At 46.3% G+C, this 22,362-nt stretch overlaps 1 protein-coding gene and 1 pseudogene across 1 annotated transcript; both read right to left on the bottom strand.

Annotated features, from left to right (window-relative positions):
* Nucleotides 1-11,380: 11,380 nt before the first annotated feature.
* Nucleotides 11,381-13,542, bottom strand: LOC125541375 (equilibrative nucleotide transporter 3-like). Its single transcript, XM_048704803.1, has 9 exons — nt 13,495-13,542; nt 13,255-13,359; nt 12,989-13,144; nt 12,769-12,912; nt 12,535-12,640; nt 12,256-12,431; nt 12,004-12,164; nt 11,659-11,917; nt 11,381-11,488 (listed from the first exon to the last, which is right to left on the bottom strand). Exons 1-9 carry the CDS (start codon nt 13,540-13,542, stop codon nt 11,381-11,383), a joined length of 1,263 nt encoding a protein of 420 aa, XP_048560760.1.
* Nucleotides 13,543-14,595: 1,053 nt separating this feature from the next.
* LOC125535667 lies at nt 14,596-15,808 on the bottom strand (annotated as a pseudogene).
* Between the last annotated feature and the right edge of the window lie 6,554 nt (nt 15,809-22,362).

The raw sequence follows: 22,362 nt of genomic DNA, 5'->3' as shown, positions 1-22,362 counted from the left end.
AATCGAGTTAGTTTTGTTAGGGTTTGATCCCTAGTATCCATTATGTTCTGAGATTGATGTTGCTATGACTTTGCTATGCTTAATGCTTGTCACTAGGGCCCGAGTGCCATGATTTCAGATCTGAACCTATTATGTTTTCATGAATATATGTGAGTTCTTGATCCTATCTTGCAAGTCTATAGTCACCTACTATGTGTTATGATCCGGCAACCCCGAAGTGACAATAATCGGGACCACTCCCGATGATGACCATAGTTTGAGGAGTTCATGTATTCACTATGTACTAATGCTTTGTTCCGGTTTTCTATTAAAAGGAGGCCTTAATATCCCTTAGTTTCCAATAGGACCCCGCTGCCATGGGAGGGTAGGACAAAAGATGTCATGCAAGTTCTTTTCCATAAGCACATATGACTATATACGGAATACATGCCTACATTACATTGATGAATTGGAGCTAGTTCTGTGTCACCCTATGTTATAACTGTTACATGATGAACCGCATCCGGCATAATTATCCATCACTGATCCGGTGCCTACGAGTTTTCCATATACTGGTTTACGCTTATTTACTTTTCCGCTGCTACTGTTACAATCACTACAAAATACCAAAAACATTACTTTTGCTGTCTTTACTTTTGTTGCTGCTACCGCCACTATCATATTACTTTGCTACTAAACACTTTGCTGCAGATACTAAGTTTCCAGGTGTGGTTGAATTGACAACTCAGCTGCTAATACTTGAGAATATTCTTTGGCTCCCCTTGTGTCGAATCAATAAATTTTGGTTGAATACTCTACCCTCGAAAGCTATTGCGATCCCCTATACTTGTGGGTTATCAAGACTAATTTCTGGCGCCGTTGCGGGGGAGTATAGCTCTATTCTTTGAGTCACTTGGGATTTATATCTGCTGGACACTATGAAGAACTTGAGAGATCCAAAAACCAAGATCTATCCCTCAACTACGAGGGGAGGTAAGGAACTGCCATCTAGCTTTGCACTTGATTCACCTTCTGTTATGAGTAAGCTAGCGACACCTACACCTGCTTCTGCTATTCGTTCTGATATGTCACATGTTATTGATGATGCCACTTCTGCTATGCATAATACTTATGATGAAACTGCTTCTATGCCTGATACTACTGTGCCCCTTAGTGAATTTCTTGATGAACAAATTGCTAGGGTTAGAGAAAAAGAAATTATTGAATCTGAATACGATGATGATAGTGATGATGAAAATATGCCTATTATCCCTGAGGGCTATCTTTTTGATATAGAATCTTCTGCCGCTATTTTAGCTTGCAAAGATAGATATGAGCTTAAGAGGTTATTAATTAAGTGGAACAAAGAATCACTTAGAGATAAAATGAAACCTGACCCTGCTTTTGCTACTTCACCTATTTGTGTTCCTGATAAGGATTGATCCTGATATAATTACTTTGGTTGAGTCTGATCCGTTTTATGGCTATGAATCTGAAACTGTTGTGGCACATCTTACTAAGTTAAATGATATAGCTGCCCTGTTTACTAACGATGAGAGATCGCGTTACTTCTATATACTCAAAATATTTCCGTTCTCATTAAAGGGTGATGCTAAGATATGGTTTAATTCTCTTGATCCTGGTTGTGTGCGTAGTCCCCAGGATATGATTTATTACTTCTCTGCTAAATATTTCCCTGCTCATAAGAAACAAGTTGCTTTGAGGGAAATATACAACTTCGTGCAAATTAAAGAAGAGAGTCTCCCACAAGCTTGGGGGAGGCTTCTCAAGTTACTTAATGCTTTGCCTGATCATCCTCTTAAGAAACCCGAAATACTTGATATCTTTTATAATGGACTAACTGATGCTTTCAGAGATTACTTGGATAGTTGTGCTGGTTCTCTTTTCAGGGAAAGAACACCGGATGAAGCTGAAATTCTATTGAATAATATGTTGACAAATGAAAATAATTGGGCACCTCCTGAGCGAGCTCCTGAGCCATCTCCTGCTCCAATTACTGAGCCTATTCCTAAACCAACTCCGAAGAAGAGAGGTGTTCTATTTCTCAGTCCCGAAGATATGCAAGAGGCAAAGAAATCTATGAAATAAAAAGGTATTAAAGCTGAAGACGTTAAGAATTTACCTCCTATTGAAGAAATACATGGTCTTAATATACCGCTTGTTGAAGAAACATATGATCTTAATTATTTATTTACCGAAGAACCTCCTGATCCCGATATCCCGACACAGGTAGTAAAGGTAAATTCTCTCTATAGATATGATAAAGCTGAAGTCCCGCCTACTAAAATTGCTAGTCAGTGCTTGGATGAGTTTGATAACTTTATGTTTAAGCAAGACGACTTCAATGCTTATTTTGGTAGACAATTAAAAGAAAATGCTTATATGATTAGATGCTTGGGTGATTATATGGCTAATATTAAAGGTGAACTTAAACTTGTTAGCAAACATGCTTCTATGGTTACCACTCAAGTAGAACAAGTACTACAGATGCTTGCTTAGGTTTGCACATCCTTCTCACTAATGATTGTGATCCGTTAACCAACATCCAATTCCATAGGTAGGAACGCATAGACTCTAATTAGTCAATAGGAGCTATGTAACTAAGTACTAGGGATGTTTGTCATCTATAGTATTCACACAGGTCTATTCAGTTCCGGTTTAATTAAGATAAAGTATTACATTTCATGAAAAGGTATAATATACATATTACTTTTATAATTGCCAATGCTAGCACCGAGATATTACAAAACACCTATTTGACGAAGATTTGGAAGGAGTACCACGAGCAAAAGGAGTATGTAGAGCCGCATCCTATCGTGACCACTCGCAATGTGGTATCTCTCTAACATCGTTGGGGATCATTCAACGGGAAGTGAACAAGTATGTCGGCTACTACTCACAAGTGACCAAACGCCCTCAAAGTGGGATGCGAGTCGCAACTCACGTAAGCTCGATTGCCTCATCTCGTCTGATACGTTCATCGTATCTATAATTTTTGATTGTTCCATGCCAATATTCTACAACTTTCATATACTTTTGGCAACTTTTTATACTATTTTTGGGACTAACATATTGATCCAGTGCCCAGTGCCAGTTCCTGTTTTGTTGCATGTTTTTTGTTTCGCAGAAATCCATATCAAACGGAGTCCAAACGGGATAAAAACTGATACGGGGATTTTTTTGGAATATGTGAATTTTTGGGAAGTGGAATCAACGCGAGATGATGCCCGAGGGGCCACGGGGGGGCGCGCTGACCCTCGTGGACACCCCGTAAGGCGGTTGGTGCCTTCTTTCGCCGCAAGAAATCTAATATCTGGATAAAAATCGTGTTCAAATTTCAATCCAATCGGAGTTATGGATCTCCGGGAATAAGAAACGGTGAGCAGATCAGGTGAGGCAAGAGCACAAATAGGAGAGCGAGAGAGAGCAGATCCAATTCGAAAGTGGTATCGCCCTCTCACCGATTATGTGAGGCCATGGACAGAGGGGACGAATCTTAATCACATATCTAGAGGAAGGATCAATATAAGGAGAAGAAGAAGGGGTCTCTCTCCCCTCTCTTCCGGTGGCGCCGGAACGCGAGGCCATCATCTAATGCAGATCTACACCACAATCTATACCAACATCACCGCCATCATCACCAACTCTTCCCCCTCTATGCAGCGTGTAACCCCTCTTTTACCCTTGTAATCTCTACTTAAACATGGTGCTCAACGCTATATATTATTTCCAATGATGTATGGCTATCCTATGATGTTTGAGTAGATGTTTTGTCCTATGGGTTAATTGATGATCGTGATTGGTTTGAGTTGCATGTTTTATTATTGGTGCTGTCCTATGGTGCTCTCCGTGTCGCAAGCGTGAGGGATCCCCGTTGTAGGGTTTGCAATATGTTCATGATTTGCTTATGGTGGGTGGCGTGAGTGACAGAAGCACAGACCCGAGTAAGTAGGTTGTTTGCGTATGGGAGTAAAGAGGACTTGATGCCTTTAATGCTATGGTTGGGTTTTACCTTAATGATCTTTAGTAGTTTGGATGCTTGCTAGAGTTCCAATCATAAGTGCATATGATCCAAGAAGAGAAAGTATGTTAGCTTATGCCTCTCCCTCAAATAAAATTGCAATAATGATTACCGGTCTAGTTATCGATTGCCTAGGGACAAATAACTTTCTTGTTGACAAAAGCTCTTTACTAAAACTAATTTAGTTGTGTCTTCATCTAAACAGCCCCTACTTTATATTTACTTGCTCTTTATTATCTTGCATACCTATCCAACAACACCTACAAAGTACTTCTAGTTTCATACTTGTTTCCGGTAAAGCGAACGTCAAGTGTGCGTAGAGTTGTATCGGTGGTCGATAGAACTTGAGGGAATATTTGTTCTACCTTTAGCTCCTCGTTGGGTTCGACACTCTTACTTATCGAAAGAGGCTACAATTGATCCCCTATACTTGTGGGTTATCACGTCCATTTGTATATGCTTCTTGTGTTGATTCTCGTGCTCATACATATGTTGTTTTGCTGAAACGGCGGTGGCGGCCACTTTGTATCACGAGGTGGAGAAGAAGCCATTTGCTTTTAGCCATTGTTGGGTCATATTGAATGGCAAGCCGAAGTGGAACCAACTATGGCCGACCTCAAGTCGGCAAGAAGAGGAATGATGGCTCAAGCTCCACCAATCAATTGGGTTGGTACGATGAAGAGGACGATGTTGTTGTGGTGAATGAAAAATCCACCGTGCCAAAGGATAACCGTCAAGTCATGGAAACAAGTGGGAGAAGGAATGTGCCGTCCGTGATGCCGTGACTATGCAAATGTCACCACATATTGGGTGGGAGAACAAGATGGAGGAGAGGTAAAAACCTATGTTGGATGCACAGAAATAGAGAATGGCGAGTGGGAAACGAAGGGAGGAAGAGAAAGCTTCGAAAATTGACAGGGAGAAGATCAGTGTGGAGAGCCAGCGCACAAATGGGTCATCGGAAGGCATAGAATTTGGCGAATAGAGCCTTGAGAAGAGAGGCTGTCAACTCGTTCGGCATGAATAGGCGAAGATGCGAGGTTTGTTGGGGGCGACACTCTTAAGTGAATGAGATACTACCTATCATAGAGAGAAAAAATGTGGTGCTTGCGGACACAGAAGCATGGGATCACCGTACGAGCGCAGAAACTCAACGCGTGGGGGAGGGGGCTAGCGGCGGATGCGTGGGAGGCCACGAGGACGAGGAGCTCAATGGCAGGCGAGAAGCAGCCTGGATGATGGCGGCGGAGGAACTTGGATGCAGACGAGGAGGCTCCGGATGCATGCGGAGGAGGTGAGAGGTCACATTCGCTGGAGGAGAGGAGGAGGAGGACGCATTTTGCTTGGAGCGAGGCGCCCAGCCAGTGCTCCGAGGCCATCCGTCACGCTCGGCATTGATGTTCATTTTGCCATGTCCGGTTTGGTTGAACTATGATTTGCTTTGTTTGTCTCGGAACTTTGGCATTCGGGCAGTTTGTACCTATGATCTACGTGCATAGGATCGAATGATGGAATTTGGGTTGTGAATCGTGGGAGCCACGTATGTACATTGAGGGGTGCTAGTTGCCAGATGAAGGCCGGGAGAGATAGATCCAGGGTCGATATTGAGGGGTTGATGGCTGGTACAGAAATTTGAGGGGCGGATTATTGGCCAAGTCTGGCTGTAGCAATGTATCTTCATATAGTAAAATGATTAGACACTCAAGGATGTAAGATCTATCCCACAAAAAATACATAATCAGACACAGCAGCGTGGGGGAGAGGCCGGGGCGGTGTGAGCGGCGCCCGGGACGGCCGCGGGTGCGGTAGTTAGAGTGGTGTATGGGGGAGGAGCGCCCGAAGTCAGGCCCGAGGATATAGGCATATCGGTGAACGTTAACAAATTTGATGTCGTTGCTCATGTGATTGCTTAGCCTTGATAGTCACTATGCGCTCAGATTAATTCGTAACAAATGGTATCAGAGCAAGGTTACAAATAGATTGCGATCGTGATGATTTAGAGGAACAATTGCATCCGATAGGGTTAGTGCTCATTCAGTAGATAGACTAAATAATGTGGGATAAATTGAAGACATGAAGGCAACGAAACGGAGCGGCATGGAAAGGCGAAGAGCCAGATCATTCATAGGGAAGGCAGATCAAGACAAGGACAGTGGAGTACGTGTTGGCGATGCCCTAGAACGGTATCATTACACAAAGCCACATCTCAAGGAAAAGCACAAGAAATAACGAGTTGAGAGAAATGGCCATGTATCGACAGAGCCTGGAGATGTGCCAATCTCGGCGAAATTGCGAGGTTTTAGCAGTGTACGTCAGGCTACATAGATCAATTATGCATTACGGAAAAACAAGGCGTGTGTGGAGCGATGTCAGGATGTGTGGATTCCGGATAGTGCGGTGCTCAAGTAGGGGAAGATCCGATTGGCGCAGAGGCCCAGGTGGAGGTTGGCCTAAGCAGGCGAGTCATGCGTCAGAAAGGCTGTGGGTGGAAGCGTTCCATTCAGAACGCTCGCATACTAAACAAATGAGCATTCAAAAAAGTGTAATGAATGCTAAACAAAGTGTTCATTGAGGCATCTACAGGACTATACTGACACTAACAAAATATGCCAAGCTCTCCCCACCCACGGGTCTCTCGCAAGCTCTCCCTCTACAGCTTCCCGTTCTTGTGTCTACCGGGCGGTAGACCAAGCAGGTGGTGGCCTTACTTAATTGCTTCGCTTACCCTTAATGCGCAGTTTTGACCTTGTTTTTCTAGAAGGGATTCGAGCGTCATTTTCGCGGGTGGTTCCAGCCGTTTTAGCATGCCTTCAGGACTACTGTTTATGGGAACCTTCTATGATGTTTCTAGGGTTTTTTGGTTTTGGAACCTTCTAGTAGGTTCCTGCGAACCGGTTTTTCCTTTTTGTTTTTCGTTTTCTTTTTCTATTTCTCTCTTTTAGTTTTTTCTTTTCTTTTTTTTTTTCTTTTTTCTTTTTATTTTTTTGCTACTTTTTTTTTAGTTTTATTTAAAATTCATTAAAAAACAAATCTTCAGAAATTCCAAAAAACTAGAATTTCAAATTTTGTTCGCTTCAATAGAAAAAATGTTCGGAATTCTAAAAAGTTTAAAATTTCAAGTTTTGTTCGCTTTTTGAATTGTTTCCTAAAATTCATAAAAACAGAATTTGAAAAAAGGTCCGCATTTTAAATTTTATCTTCACAAAATAAAAAGTATTCAAGAACTTCAATACATAAATTCAAAATTTTATTCAAGGTTGTTTTTAAATTCTGTTCGCATATTATAAGAATGTTCATGATTCAAAATTTGTTCATAAATGCAAAAATTGTTTGTATTTTAAAATCTTGTTCACAAATCCAAAAATATTTGACAACTTTAAAAAATGTTCCTATTATCCAAATTTGTTCACAACTTCAACAAATGCTACAGTTGTGAAAAAAATTCTGAACTTTTAAAAAATGTCACATTGAAAAATTCATGAATTCAAAAAATGTGCGCGGGAATTGCAAAAAAGGTTTTGTGTTTTGGTAAAAGTTGTCCGTAATTTTTAAAAAAGTTCACCTTTTAAAAAAATATTGTTTTTCAAGAAATGTTTGCATATTCAAAAATTTGTTCAGAATTTCGAAAAATGTTCTCCTATTCAACTTTCTTCCTTTTTTCCATAAAAATAACGAGTTTCACAACTAATGTTCGCGTTTCAAAATTTTAGAAAAAGACCAAATCTTCAACGGCTTATGGTATCTTTTCAGAACTTTCACAACTTTCCAGAAAATGTTCAGAATTTCAAAATTTTGTTTGCATTTAATCTGTTTATTCACAAATTTACATAATGATTGGGAATTCCAAGAAAGTTCTCACTTTCAAAATATGTTCAAAAATTTGAAAATTCATCTTTTTGAAAATTAGTTCTCAAATTTAAAATATGTTCAAGGAATTTGAATAAATGTTCTCATTTGTAAAATTTGTCATAAATTCGAAAAATGTTCTCTAATTTCAAAAAATGTTCCAGCTTGTCCAATTTTGTTCACATATTCCAAAAATGTTCATGTTTTTTGAACTTTTGAAAAAATGTGTTTTGAATAAATTGTTCGTAATTTCAAAAAATGTTCATGTTTTGAAAAAAATGTTCATAATTTCTATAACTATTTGTGTTTTCAAATTTTGTTCACAACTTTAGAAAATATTCAGGTATTTCAAATCATGTTCCAGCTTTTCCAAAAAAAAATCACATATTCAAATCTATATGCTGCAGTACACGTACAGAAAATAACATGCAAGGGAAATATCCCGCAATAGAGAGTTCTTAAATATAATCGCGATGCGGTATTGTTCAAATGCATCCATTTAGTCCGGTGGTTAGCAGAGCTTGTTGAACACACCTCGGGGTCCTTATAGGTTCGATTCCTGGTGGCGTCATTTCTGGTTTTGCGTTTTTTACCGCTGTAGAACACACCTCGGGGTCCTTATAGTGGGCCGGCCCAGTCGGACGCCTCCTGTGTGCGTCACGCTGGTGCGCCGCAAAATGCGGCACATAGGACCTCTCGAGGTACGTGGCTGTACGTGAGGCCAGGATTGGGGCTAGCTTGTTAGTGTGTGCCACGGTAATCTTTTACCGCTGTAGACACACCTCGGGGTCCTTATTATGTGTGTCATGCTGACTATGCGCCGCAAAATGCGGCACATAGGACCTCCCGAGGTACGTGATTGTACGTGAGGCCAGGATTGAAGCTAGCTTGTTAGTGTGTGCCACGGTATTTTTTACCGCTGTAGACACACCTCGGGGTCCTTATAGTGGGCCGGCCCAGTCGGACGCCTCCTGTGTGCGTCATGCTGGCTATGCGCCGCAAAATGTGGCACATAGGACCTCCTGAGATACGTGGCTGTACGTGAGACCAGGATTGGAGCTAGCTTGTTAGCTGTGCCACGGTATATTAGCTGCTGGAGGCAGGCGAGATTTTGTTAAGGAAAAAAAGGTCCATGACGGTACATGCGAAGCTATGAGCAGATGAAGACAAGGAGGCGTCATTTCTGGTTTTGCGTTTTTTACCGCTGTAGAACACACCTCGGGGTCCTTATAGTGGGCCGGCCCAGTCGGACGCCTCCTGTGTGCGTCACGCTGGTGCGCCGCAAAATGCGGCACATAGGACCTCTCGAGGTACGTGGCTGTACGTGAGGCCAGGATTGGGGCTAGCTTGTTAGTGTGTGCCACGGTAATCTTTTACCGCTGTAGACACACCTCGGGGTCCTTATTATGTGTGTCATGCTGACTATGCGCCGCAAAATGCGGCACATAGGACCTCCCGAGGTACGTGATTGTACGTGAGGCCAGGATTGAAGCTAGCTTGTTAGTGTGTGCCACGGTATTTTTTACCGCTGTAGACACACCTCGGGGTCCTTATAGTGGGCCGGCCCAGTCGGACGCCTCCTGTGTGCGTCATGCTGGCTATGCGCCGCAAAATGTGGCACATAGGACCTCCTGAGATACGTGGCTGTACGTGAGACCAGGATTGGAGCTAGCTTGTTAGCTGTGCCACGGTATATTAGCTGCTGGAGGCAGGTGAGATTTTGTTAAGGAAAAAAAGGTCCATGACGGTACATGCGAAGCTATGAGCAGATGAAGACAAGGAAAATAAATTTACTTATGAATGAAGATGCTATTTTACTTATGAATGAATAAAAGAGAAGAAGTTTATAAAAAAAGACAAGGAAAAGAAATTGTGCATACAGATAATCAGGGTCAGTTTTGCATGGAAGGATTTTTCTTCTAGTGGGTCTAGTTTGCCAGGAGGGCTTGGAGCATGTGCGGCAAGAATGACGATGTGTGTAAAAGGCCCAGAGGAGTCCGGAGCGCATTGTGTCAGGATCACCGATTAAGATAGCCCGCAAAATTGCCGCGATAGCTGCGCTATAGCTACCCGGGAGCCTTGCCGCTACGCTATGTTTGCTGCCGCGAAATCCTCGACATATCCCTCTAAATGCTCAGAAATCAGCAAAATCCTCCAAAAATTATCTCTCCCATCAAAAAAATCTCCGCTATTTGCCGCGATTGCCCGCTATGGCCGCCGCTATAGCTGCTGGGAGAGGCCACCGCGAAATCGTTTCTCCCGCGATTTAATCTATGGTCAGGATCATGCAAATGCGTCAAGCAATGCACAAAGATGTGCGGGGCGGACACGGCGCAGAGTGGAGCATGGTTGTAGTCGGACATACACGACTAGGATCGAACTAGCCAGTTTGATGGATCGACATGGATGTCAGTCAAAGCAGAATATGGCGGTGATTTCAACGACGACGACATAAGAGCGTGATGCTAATGGTGGCCACCTTCTGGGCGTGAAAACGCATGGTGTAGGCCAGAGGGCTTGTGTGGCTTCGACAAAACTATGGCGCTGAGTTGATTTAAGGCAGTGTACACATGAGAGCTTTGAAGCCAGGCATTTATGCATTTTGCCTATGAAAAATATATGTAGCGATGTTGTCTCCTTCACCTTTCGCAATGATGATGTCGGGAATATAAACCCTAGGGAAATCATGACTAATCTCCTCTTCTTATTGGCGTGGTTAGAAATGGCGGCAACAACGAAACCTCTAATGAAAATGATGGTAGACACAGTGGTCACTTGTTGGCCCTGAAGAGGGTCTTTGTGTGAGAGGTGGAGTTGCATGTTAATCGTTTGTTATTAATGGTGATGAACTGATTATTATTGCATGCCACAGTTTGATGGTGAATATGACCGAAACATGAAAGAAAATTACCTTACTCCAAATTTTTTCATTAGAGGTGAAGTTTTGGTGCCCAAATATTGATGATCCACCCAAATTTATGTCCAAATTTTTTCATTAGAGGTGAAGTTTTAAAACCCTTCACCTCTATAAATTTGATGACTTATACACCTAGACAGAGGGAGTACTTAATACCCTTCGTAGTGGCGCCTTCACTGATCTCAAATGTAACAACAGCTTGCTCCCTATGGTTACTCGTGTGCATCATACCACACAATCTAGGACGGAGCGAGTTGTTGAGCAGACCAGGGAAGGACCACGACAGAAGTACTTTCTTTTCAGCTGCCCTCTCTTTTAAAAAGAGGTCTGGATTTTTTTTTTTTTTGCAGAGAAGAAACTATAGTTGGCCAATACTACAATATTAAAATCTCAGTTTTTAGGGGCAACCAAACAACTCATTGTAAATAAAATTATGGTAACCTTCAAAACTGTAGTATTAAGGCGCACAAAAACCGTAATCATCTATTTGCCTGCAGAGCACCAACACCAAAAGGAAATAAGAAAATAAAGAGGAAAGATGAAAAGTGTTTTTCAGTTTGGAACAAGTCTGGATGACATGCGGGCCATGGGTTTGATCACCATCCTTTGCCTATGAGCCACAGCCAGTCAAGAACAGCCCCTAAACATATGCCCGCCAAGAGGCAGAACACGAGCAGGTTTCCGAGAGCATTCTGTTCTGGCCCCTGGACAAAGACACCAAGCTACAACTCAGTCAGTAGTAGCACCGCCATAAAAAAAGGAAGGAAACAGAGCCCTTTTTTTGCGAAACAAAGGAAACAGAGCCTTGGGCCTCCATGCAATGTCTAACGAGTTGTAGCTACTGGCTAGCGTGGAATGATTGTGCAACGCTAACCTTGTACGGCTTCGGCGCCTCGGTCAGGACGCAGACGGTCAGGCACCCGTTGCTGAGTCCCAGAACCGATACGAGCAGGATCATCCAGGCCTCCCCTCCGTACCTGGCGGCGCAGTAGAACGCCGGGAGGAGCAGGTACCGGGCGAGCACCGCGGCCAGCAGTCCCCTCCGGGACGTCACCTTGATGATCTCCACCAGAGGCACGTATCTCCCGGCCAGGTCCGAGCCGTTGTAGGTCGCGATCAGCACCAGCGCGTACCTGCGCGCGTTTCCATTCCATCGTTCCTAGTAAGAGTAGTAAGCAAAATTTGGATGCATGCCAAAATGGGATGGTGGCTTAATTACCAGGAGCCCAGGCTGTGTGATCCGAGGTCTTCGGCGAGAAATCCCGGGAAGATGGACAGCGTCAGCAGGTAGATGAGGAACATGTCCAAGGCGTAGTCCATGTTCTGCATAAGGAGCTGCTTGTTGCTCAAACGTTCAAGGATGGCTGGGTCGTCTTCAGCCTGAAACGTACGTATGGATCTTTCATTTGCCGTCGGGCGGGAACCAGATTACAGGTTAAGGGGACATATGAACAGTTGTGTACAGATGTGCCGATAGTTTAGGCTGTCCCTGGAGGCCAGCGGCAGCAAGGTCGGCAACGACCGTCAGTGATCCCTCGGAAGCCGCCTTTGCACGGTAGAATTTCACTATTGGCAGCTTGGGGAAGACGTGGGCGTACAGCACGACGCACAGCAGCTCAAAGAAGCATGATGCGGCGAAGAACAACACTGGAACTTATATGAATGAGCAGCAGCACAGCTCGGTGGATATGGATAAACCATCGTACTAGCAGAAACTCAGCGAATGAATTGGAGGTTTGATGCGACATACTAGCTCCCCTGCGAAGGCCGTCTCTGGATTTCTCGAAGGCCGCCTTTGTAACGAGCCTCAGGGCCGACGTTATTGCGCCAGATGCAGCCATGCCAGCAGAAAATGACTGGATCCAAACAAGTTATATCAAATTACTGTCTCCTATTTCTCAAAGAAAAAAAAATGTCTCATGCACAGAAACAAACTGCCTCGCTAGTACGAAAACCCTGTATGTTCTGGCACAAGAAATGGCACCTGTATGAACTCCGGGCACATCAAGGACAGGTCCCCGGTCATGGCACCTTCTACATGACCTTCCGGGACGCCGAACACCGCCACAACCGTACACACGCCGATGAAGGTTGCGATTCCACCTCTTCCCGACGTCGCAAGATCCAGCTACGGCGCAGGGGAGAGGAATCGAGCAGTTAATGTTTAATAGTTCAGAACACGGAGTTTCTGAAAATGTGCTTACGATGATGAGAGCGAGCGAGCCGAGGAAGAAGAGTGAGTACCCCACCAAGTTGCGCACCCTGGTGTTTACTTTCGCCTCATGGTAGGCAAACACCGCAGCTATCACGAGCACAAACGGCTGATAGGTGAGAGTGATGACTCTAACCGGATGGTAGTTCTGAATTTACAAGTGTCAAAAGTTAGTTCTCTGTGTGTGTGCGTGTGTGTGTGGCATACTCGATGTGGAAGAAGAACAGCATTCATATACTAGTAAAAAGTTTGTTATACTGGGAAGAGGTGGACGAGGTGATCTTCGATGGTGAGCATGCTGTTGTACCCGAAGAGGCATCCGTTTCCCAGAAACCAGCAAATGAAAACGCCCAAACTCTTGCCCTGATCAGCGCATGCATATCATATATACTGTATGTGTTTGCAGAAATAAATAGATGTTCGAGGTGATTCAAGGGAGCGAGCAATCAAGCACGGAATTATCTCAGGAGGAAAATGATGATCCATGATGCAACAAACCTCCTGAGTTGTGTGCACCCCGCGATGGTCAACTTCGCCGTACGCCATGCCTGGTTTGCTTTGGTGGCCCAGTAGAACGAGAACAAGCGACACAAATGAGAAAAGAAAGACTTTGGGTCGACGGCTAGCATCGAAAGCGTCGTGAAAGGAAAATACTAATAAGAACCCTAGCTAGCATATGCGCTTAGGATAATCAGACGACACAGCTACGCCTCTTTCTCGGTTAGAATAGAACATCCAGGACAGAAGTACTAGTCCGTGAAACTAACTGCCGCGGTAAGCACGCATGTCATCTAATCCACAACGTATTTTCCTTTCTTTTCTTATAAGAGCATCTACAACCAAACCCCTCAAATCTTCATATACATCCAGACGAACAACCCGATCAATAACCGGTTACAAAATTGCTACGCACCCAACCGGCTCCCTCAAACTGGCCGGGCATCCCGCAAATCGAGCGCATATGTGGGGCGGTCCGGACATACTTAGACGTGTCGGATCCAGCACATATGTGGGACAGTTCGGACATACTCAGACGTTTCGGATCCAGCCCATATGGGGCGGTCAGGATGCGTCGGATCCGGCACATGCTGGCCCATCCAGCTCCCACTCGTCCGCACGATACCCACCTCAGACCAAACCCTAGCCAAAATCCACTCTTCTCGATCGCTCCTTTCCACTGCCTAGACAATTATTTTTCAAATTCATAATTTTATAAATTTGAAACATCCTTTAATTCGCATTTTAAAAACTCACTACCATTTTTTAATTCATGTACATTTTTTAAAATCCAGGAACACTTTGTAAGAATTTGAGGACATTTTTAAAATTTCCTAAAAATTTGTCCACTTTTTTTGAATTTTAAACATTTTTAATTCCATTAAGAATACAAAAATGAAAACAAAAATTAAAATGAGAAATGAGAAAAAACAAAAAAGAAAAAGAAAAGAGAAGAACAGAGGCCCTGCCCTGCACAAGGCCAGCCCAAAGCGCGCGGGTGGGTGAGCCGTTGACAACAGATACTGTACGCACCTTGAAGGAAAATAATGTAGGATAACTATATGGTCTCAGTCGTCGATTGAGATTTAGCAATTCCGATAGTCAAGCGAAGCTATAACGTCTGTCGCTCAACCTGAGGTCGCCGTCCGGCCTCCACCACTGCTGGAGCTCGTGTGCGGCCAGCGACTGCTGGACAGGTTGGCGTCTCTATCCATGCTCGAGTTCTTCCACAGTGTCGCGGATGGCAGGAGGTGCGGCCGCTCTTTCTCCTTGCCGAGCGTGAAGAAGAGCATGTCACGGTACGACAGCGTGGTGGCCGACTTGGCGCCACGGCAGCGCTCCTCCAGCTGCTGCTGCTGCTCGAAGTAGCCTATGAAGCCCTGGCAGATGACGTCCCTCTCGTGCACGTACAGGTTTGGCGCCCACGGGGACAGCCGCTCAAACAGCCTCTCCATGAGCTTCCGGTGGGGGCTGAGGACCAGCCAGAGCCCGACCTTGACGAGGTTGCTCTTGGCGAGCAGCTCCCTCCTCGCACCCTCGGACGGGAGCACCATGTCGATCGCCGGAATCGGCGACACGTGCGGCGGGTTGAAGAGGAAGGTCGGGAGGCTGCGGCCCTGCTCCGCCATCATGGTCCGCCCTACCTCCAGCGCCCCGCGAGCCACACGGCGCCGCCGCTGTCGGAGCGCTTGGCGATGGTCGCGAGGAGCGTGTCCACAGCCCGGTGCGCATGCTCGGAGCGCTTGGAGTCCGAGAGCGTGTTGGCCATGATCTTGAAGTCGAGGAACAGGTCGTGTATCGCCTTGGGGTGGGGCAGTCCCTCGGAAGGCCACGATGTACTGCGGAGCAGAAGGATGGCGGTGTCCGCCCGCCACGGGGACGTGCTCGTAGATGGCGTCGAAGATGAGCTTGTCGCACTTGCGCCTAAAGGATTCCTCTGTAAGCACGCCGCTGAGGCGGAAGTGGAAGCTCTCCCACCACGGCGGCGCGCGCGAGCACCTCCTTGTGCACCCTGCACATGGTTCTGTTGTTCTCGAGGACGTAGGTGCCCTTCACGATGCAGGCGGCCACGTAGGCCGATCCCCACGCTTATGGTGCTTCATAAGATCGTCCTGCTGGATATGAGAGGACGACCCCCTCCCCTCCGGCCGAACCTCCCCTCCAGCCACCCCCCTTCCTCCCGCCGCCGCCAAAAGCTTATGCCGGGTGAAGCCCGCACGGATCTGGCGGCGGCGGGCCATCGTTCCTCGTGCAGACTGCTCGTGGGCCGGGGGAGCTCCGTGGGGCGGCGGGCGGTGCGGCGTGACTCCGGCATGCGTCGCTTCTGCTGGTGGTGGTCGGAGACAGTGGGGCCGATGCGTTCGCGGCTCCCTTCCGCTGGCCTTCCCCGAATCAGCGTCTCCCTACTGTGTTGGCGACCGGTGGGCGTCGGGGATGGCTGCTGGTTTCGGTTCAGATGTGTCCAGCGGAGGTCGCTGTGAGGCGCGGGGTGGCGGTGCTCGCCCTTCCCCGAGGCGCCACCGTCCGCTCTAGCTTGTGGTTCTGCCTTCTGGCGGCGCTGGCGTGGGCGGCGCGCCTATCGGCTTCGGCTTGGCCCGATCCGGTGGGGAGCGGCGGGGGGCAAGTTGGATCCTGCCGGATCTGGCCTGCGGCAACCCGGATTTGGTCATGTGTGGCGATGGGGCTGCAGTGGCCCTTCTCTGTGGTGGTGCAGGGAGCGGTGCTGCGAGATCAATTCGATGCTTATTGGAGGTGGTCTGCTCATTTGGGCGAAAGCCCTGCTCCTGCCGGCGCCGGCGCCGGCGACGACTGCGGGCGCCACTAACCTCCTTGGAGGCGGCGCTGTCATGGTGACTACCCCTTCACATCCCAGGGGAAACCCATGTTCCAAGTCCGTCTGGAATGGACGATGGCGACGCACATTGTGTCGCATCCCTTGTTGAAGGCATCGTCTGGGGTAGGCTCGGTTGGTCTTTATGGTGGCTGCTCGCTACAGGTTTGACGGTTGTGGTGGTGTGGACGGCTTGGTGCTGATGGTGGTTTGTGCTTTGTTGGCGAGGAGGTGGTGCTCTGTATGCGAGATCATGGCTCAGCTTTGCTCTGGATTGGTTCTGATTTTCATCCGAAGCCGGGTTAGCGGGGTCGTTATCCTACTCAATGGATCACCTCGTTCCCATATGACACCTCTACCTCTGCTGGGTGTTGTTGGGTGGTGACCAGACGGCCAACGTTCAAGGCTCTCCTTGCTTGGTCAGATGAAGATGTAAGTTGAGGTCCTCCTCCCGGAGGGTTGTGCTGATGAGATTTGTGATGGCGGTTGGTGGTGTTGGTGCATCCAACTTCAGATCGTCGAAAGGCCTTCTTCTCCCTGTGTGCCCTTTTCTCGGCGGGTCTTCCAGTGGTTCTGTTGGATGTGTGTGTGTGTGTGTGTTTTCGGTTGCATCTCTTGTCTTGTTTTCCCCGTCTACTCTGGTTCATTTGAACCTATCTTGTATGGAGCCGCGAGTCTTCTAGGCAAATTCGATTGAATATATTCAGGTGCGGATCCTTCCCTCCCGGTGGCCATTCAAAAAAAAGATCGTCCTGCTGTTGATCCCCACCGTCAGCACCACCATCATTGTCTTTGCCTTCGTTAGTGTCCTTTGCCATCGGGTACCCCTCGATCTCAATCTTAAGATCATAACTCAAACCCTCATAAAACCAGGATAGATAAGACGGCACCACATCCACATCAATCACTGCAACGCGCATCCTCGCAATGCCATGCGTGTGAGTGGAAGGCAATCAACTTCCTCGATTTTCTCAATAAGAGATCTAATGCTTCAAGTCTCGAGGAAGTCATTGAGCAGTTTGGGGGGAACCCCCAAAAAATCTGACCCAAATCTGAATCAGGGGATGCCCAACTGGCATGTTTCGCTTCCACTCCTCAAGCTCAAGGAAGCAAGAATTGTCAGGCACTCTGCTCATGCCGAAGTGATTAATCCTCTCAAGATCAACTTTCGTAGGGTAGTCGACCTTAAGCTACTCATAGTGGGGAGTAACATACACTAGTATCATGCATATGATACTAGTATATGATACTACCTCCATAGTGCATAGTATCATAGATGGCCATATTTATGTTGGGGAACGTAGTAATTTCAAAAAAAAAAATCCTACGCACACACAGGATCATGGTGATGCATAGCAACGAGAGGGGAGAGTGTTGTCCACGTACCCTCGTAGACCGAAAGCGGAAGCGTTAGCACAACGCAGTTGATGTAGTTGTACGTCTTCACGATCCGACCGATCCAAGTACCAAACGTACGGCACCTCCGAGTTCAGCACACGTTCAGCTCGATGACGTCCCTCGAACTCCGATCCAGCCGAGCTTTGAGGGGAGGGGAGTTTCGTCAGCACGACGGCGTGGTGACGATGATGATGTTCTACCGACACAGGGCTTCACCTAAGCACCGCTACGATATTATTGAGGTGAATTATGGTGGAGGGGGCGCCGCACATGGCTAAGAGATCAATGATCAATTGTTGTGTCTATGGGGTGCCCCCTCCTCCGTATATAAAGGGGGGAGGAGGAGAGGGCCGACCAAGGGGAGAGGCGCGCCCAAGGGGGGGCAATCCTACTCCAAGTAGGTTTGCCCCCACCCCCCTTTCCTATTCCAACTAGGAGAAGGGGGAAGGAGGAGGTGCAGAGAAGGAAGGAAAAGGGGGGCGCCCCCTTCCCTTTCCCAATTCGGATTGGGGCAAGGGGGGCTGCGCGCCACCTCTTGGCCTCCCTCTCTCCTTTCCACTAAGGCCCATAAAGCCCAATAGCTTCCGGGGGGGGGTCCGTTAACCCCCGGTACTCCGATAAATATCCGATAACCCTCGGAACCATTCCGGTGTCCGAATATAGTCGTCCAATATATCAATCTTCATGTCTCGGCCATTTCGAGACTCCTCGTCATGTCTATGATCACATCTGGGACTCCGAACTATCTTCGGTACATCAAAACACATAAACTCATAATATAACCGTCATCAAACTTTAAGCGTGCGGACCCTATGGGTTCGAGAACTATATAGACATGACCGAGACACGTCTCCGGTCAATAACCAATAGCGGAACCTGGATGCTCATATTGGCTCCCACATATTCTACGAAGATCTTTATCGGTCAGACCACATAACAACATACGTTGTTCTCTTTGTCATCGCTATGTTACTTGCCCGAGATTCGATCGTCGGTATCTCAATACCTAGTTCAATCTCGTTACCGGCAAGTCTCTTTACTCGTTCCGTAATACATCATCCCACAACTAACACATCAGTTGCAATGCTTGCAAGGCTTATAGTGATGTGCATTACCGAGTGGGCCCAGAGATACCTCTCCGACAATCGGAGTGACAAATCCTAATCTCGAAATAGGCCAACCCAACAAGTACCTTCGGAGACACCTGCAGAGCACCTTTATAATCACCCAGTTACGTTGTGACATTTGGTTGCACACAAAGTGTTCCTTCGGTAAACGGGAGTTGCATAATCTCATAGTCATAGGAACATGTATAAGTCATGAAGAAAGCAATAGCAGAATACTAAACGATCGTGTGCTAAGCTAACGGAATGGGTCAAGTCAATCACATCATTCTCCTAATGATGTGATCTCGTTAATCAAATGACAACTCATGTCAATGGCTAGGAAACATAACCATCTTTGATCAACGAGCTAGTCAAGTAGAGGCATACTAGTGACACTCTGTTTGTCTATGTATTCACACAAGTATTATGTTTCCGGTTAATACAATTCTAGCATGAATAATAAACATTTATCATGATATAAGGAAATAAATAATAACTTTATTATTGCCTCTAGGGCATATTTCCTTCAATTTATTGCCATGCATGACACAAAGTAGCATAGCATTTAACATGATACGGTATCTACATATGTTACTCTAACCATCGCTCTCTTATTTAATTGTGTGCCACATAAGCATGTTTGCTAGTCCCAAGTGCATGTTACCAGTTATGTTACCCCCACTATGTCCAGCCTTATACAACTGCTCGTCAATCCGCACTAAGGACTGTTGAAACGATGCGGAGACCAACCTCCGAAGCTGCAAAATGACTTGGTCCTCAGTCAAAGTACCATGAGTAACCCGATTCAACCCCGTCCTGGCATTCTCGAGACACGGCCTGCACGAGTTCATATGTATCGTTGATCAAAACGAACCGACACGTATGTATCGTTGCTATTAAGGATAAAACGATGGGGGTCTATTTCTACATAAATAGATCTTGTCTACATCATGTCATCGTTCTTATTGCATTACTCCGTTTCTCCATGAACTTAATACACTAGATGCATGCTGGATAGCGGTCGATGTGTGAAGTAATAGTAGTAGATGTAGGCAGGAGTCGGTCTACTAATCTTGGACGTGATGCCTATATAATGATCATTGTCTGGATATCATCATGATTATTTGAAGTTCTATCAATTGTCCAACAGTAATTTGTTCACCGACCGTTTGCTTTTTTTCTCGAGAGAAGCCACTAATGAAATCTACGGCCCCCGGGTCTCTTCTTTATTATATTTTCCTTTGCGATCTACTTTCCTTTGCTTTTATTTTCAAATCTATTAAACCAAAAATATAAAAATATCTTGCTGCAATTTATTTTATTTGGCGTTCGATCTATTAATCTATTACAACTTCACCCCGTCTCCGTGCCAAATTCTGGCACCGTTACCCGAAAGGGATTGACAACCCCTTTTAACATGCCGGGTTACGAGTATTTGTTATTTGTGTGCAGGTGTTGTTTACGTAATGTTGCTTGGTTCTCCTACTGGTTCGATAACCTTGGTCTCATCACTGAGGGAAATACCTACTGTTGCTGTGCTACATCATCCCTTCCTCTTTGGGAAAATACCGACGTAGTTCTATCAGGCATCAACCACCGCCTCTTACTTGGATCGAGTTGAGGATGATCGCTTGCTCCGCCTCGAACTGCACCGCCGCCTCTGCTACTTGAACGTGTTGGAACTCGGCCTCCACCACCTGCATAACAAAGTTGATAGAGTCAACCTCAATCCCAGCGCATCCTCCTCCTCCTCCTCATCCTCCGACACCTCATCTTCCCATGGCACCTCCTCATCCTCCCTCCAATACATCCTCCTGCTCCGTCGCAATTTGAGTGGCGCGGCGCTTATCGACGACAATCTCTGTCTGGCACTCAGGCATGATAATCTTGTAGTAGGTTATTTTCTTTCGGACCATGGCAATGACGAAGTTAGAGCGTAAGGGGAAGCAGACGGTGGGAGTGGTGGCTAGGGTTTCCCTGGCCGACTGGCTTAATAGTCAAACTTGGACCCTCGAATGGCGAGCCAAAGTGGCTGCATGAATGTGTTTTAACCAAATCGAAGGAGGGAGATATAATGATTGAGTCTTATGCTCACAGTATCTGATGAACTCCATTTTATCCTATTGAATCCTAAAATTTTGATTGAAATCTTTACTCGTATCACTGGCTTTCTTGGCTAAAACACACACACTATCATGAAGTGTAACACTGCATGGTGATGCTTTCATGGACCCACTCAACTATGACAGAAGACACAATTCATTTCGGTCACCGTCATTTTCTAACAAGCCAAAGTTAGCACTCGTGTCACACGATAGTAGCACTACGGAGGACATCCATGCACTAACTACTGGCGCTCAAATCTTTGATCTTCTATCCTTTCAATGCAACGGGAAACTAAATGTGTCCGCCAAGAGTAGATAAATGCAACTAGCTGTAAAAATATTGTTTGCTTTTCAGTGTTTTCCTTTTCAGTCTTGACGGGAAACCACCAGAGAACAGCTAGATAAACGATGGACTGGAGACGACATCTGATCCTACCCAACGGGCACGTGGCTCACTCTACAAAGGAGCCCCCCACGCCACCGCCTCTCCCTCACCTGCTCCTCCTTCCTCCTTGTGCCATCCTCCGCTTGCATACCGGCCCACGCCAATCTCTCCTTCGCTCGCAAAGCAAGATTCCACCCCTTCTCTCCATGGAGGAGGCCAAGACCATCGTGATCGACGAGGGGAGCACGAACGCGAGCGCGTCTGCCTCCAGCTACGACATCCCCAAGAGCGTCGCACCCCTATCCTGGGTGATCCTCGGCACAGTGGCGCGCACCGCCTCCGACCTCCCTCCCTAGCTGGACCTCGCCCTCGTGCTCAAGACGCCCCCGAGGATCACCGTTCTCGACATTCCCAAGGCCATGTTCCTTTCGTCGCTCACCTTCCATAACCATCCATCGGTACTCGTCGCCAACCCCCCGGCCTCCTCCTCCTGGATGCCAACCAGGTCAACCTGACAAGCCGCCCTCTTGTCGAAGTACCTAGCTGCTAGTGCGAGATCTTTTGGAGCCCTATCGCCACGGGCATCTTCGTCCTCAGCGCCTTGACGGCCATGGCCGTTTTCCATCAAAAACCCTGAGCGCATGAAGCACAAAGGTCATCTCGGCCTCCTGGCTTCCCCCAATGGTGACGGACACTACATGGTCATGAAGCTCCAAACTCAGGAGAATCAAACTGTGGTTCTATGCTTCTCCTCTCAGGTCGGCCAGTTGGTCCAGAAGAATCTCCTCTGACCCCTCCCACCCCGGACCCTCACCAGGGCTGATTCAGACAATTTTTAGACCCAGGCGTAGTAAAAGATATATCTTTATAATAAACTTTTGTACTTATTTAAGCTAGTTGTATAATATTATAGCTTTAATTAGCATACTTTTATATTACTTAGCTAGCATAGTCAACAACATAAAAGTTCGGTAACTTTACAGTGTTTTCTGTTTGATATGCAGTTTAAATGTATATCGCAATTTTTTTTGCTTCTCTAAATTT

The sequence above is a fragment of the Triticum urartu genome, chromosome 2, assembly GCF_003073215.2.
Source record: "Triticum urartu cultivar G1812 chromosome 2, Tu2.1, whole genome shotgun sequence".
In the NCBI taxonomy this organism is placed as follows: Eukaryota; Viridiplantae; Streptophyta; class Magnoliopsida; order Poales; family Poaceae; genus Triticum; species Triticum urartu.
Note: the sequence above shows the minus strand (reverse complement) of the source record. Positions and strands in the feature narration are given on the sequence as shown.

Coding starts and splice junctions, on each gene's coding strand:
- LOC125541375 (XM_048704803.1), bottom strand. CDS start 13,542: ATGGCGTACGGCGAAGTTGACCATCGCGGGGTGCACACAACTCAGGAG. Junction 13,145..13,254: donor ACCTCGTCCACCTCTTCCCA/GTATAACAAACT, acceptor TTGTAAATTCAG/AACTACCATCCGGTTAGAGT. Junction 12,165..12,255: donor AGGGACAGCCTAAACTATCG/GCACATCTGTAC, acceptor CGTACGTTTCAG/GCTGAAGACGACCCAGCCAT.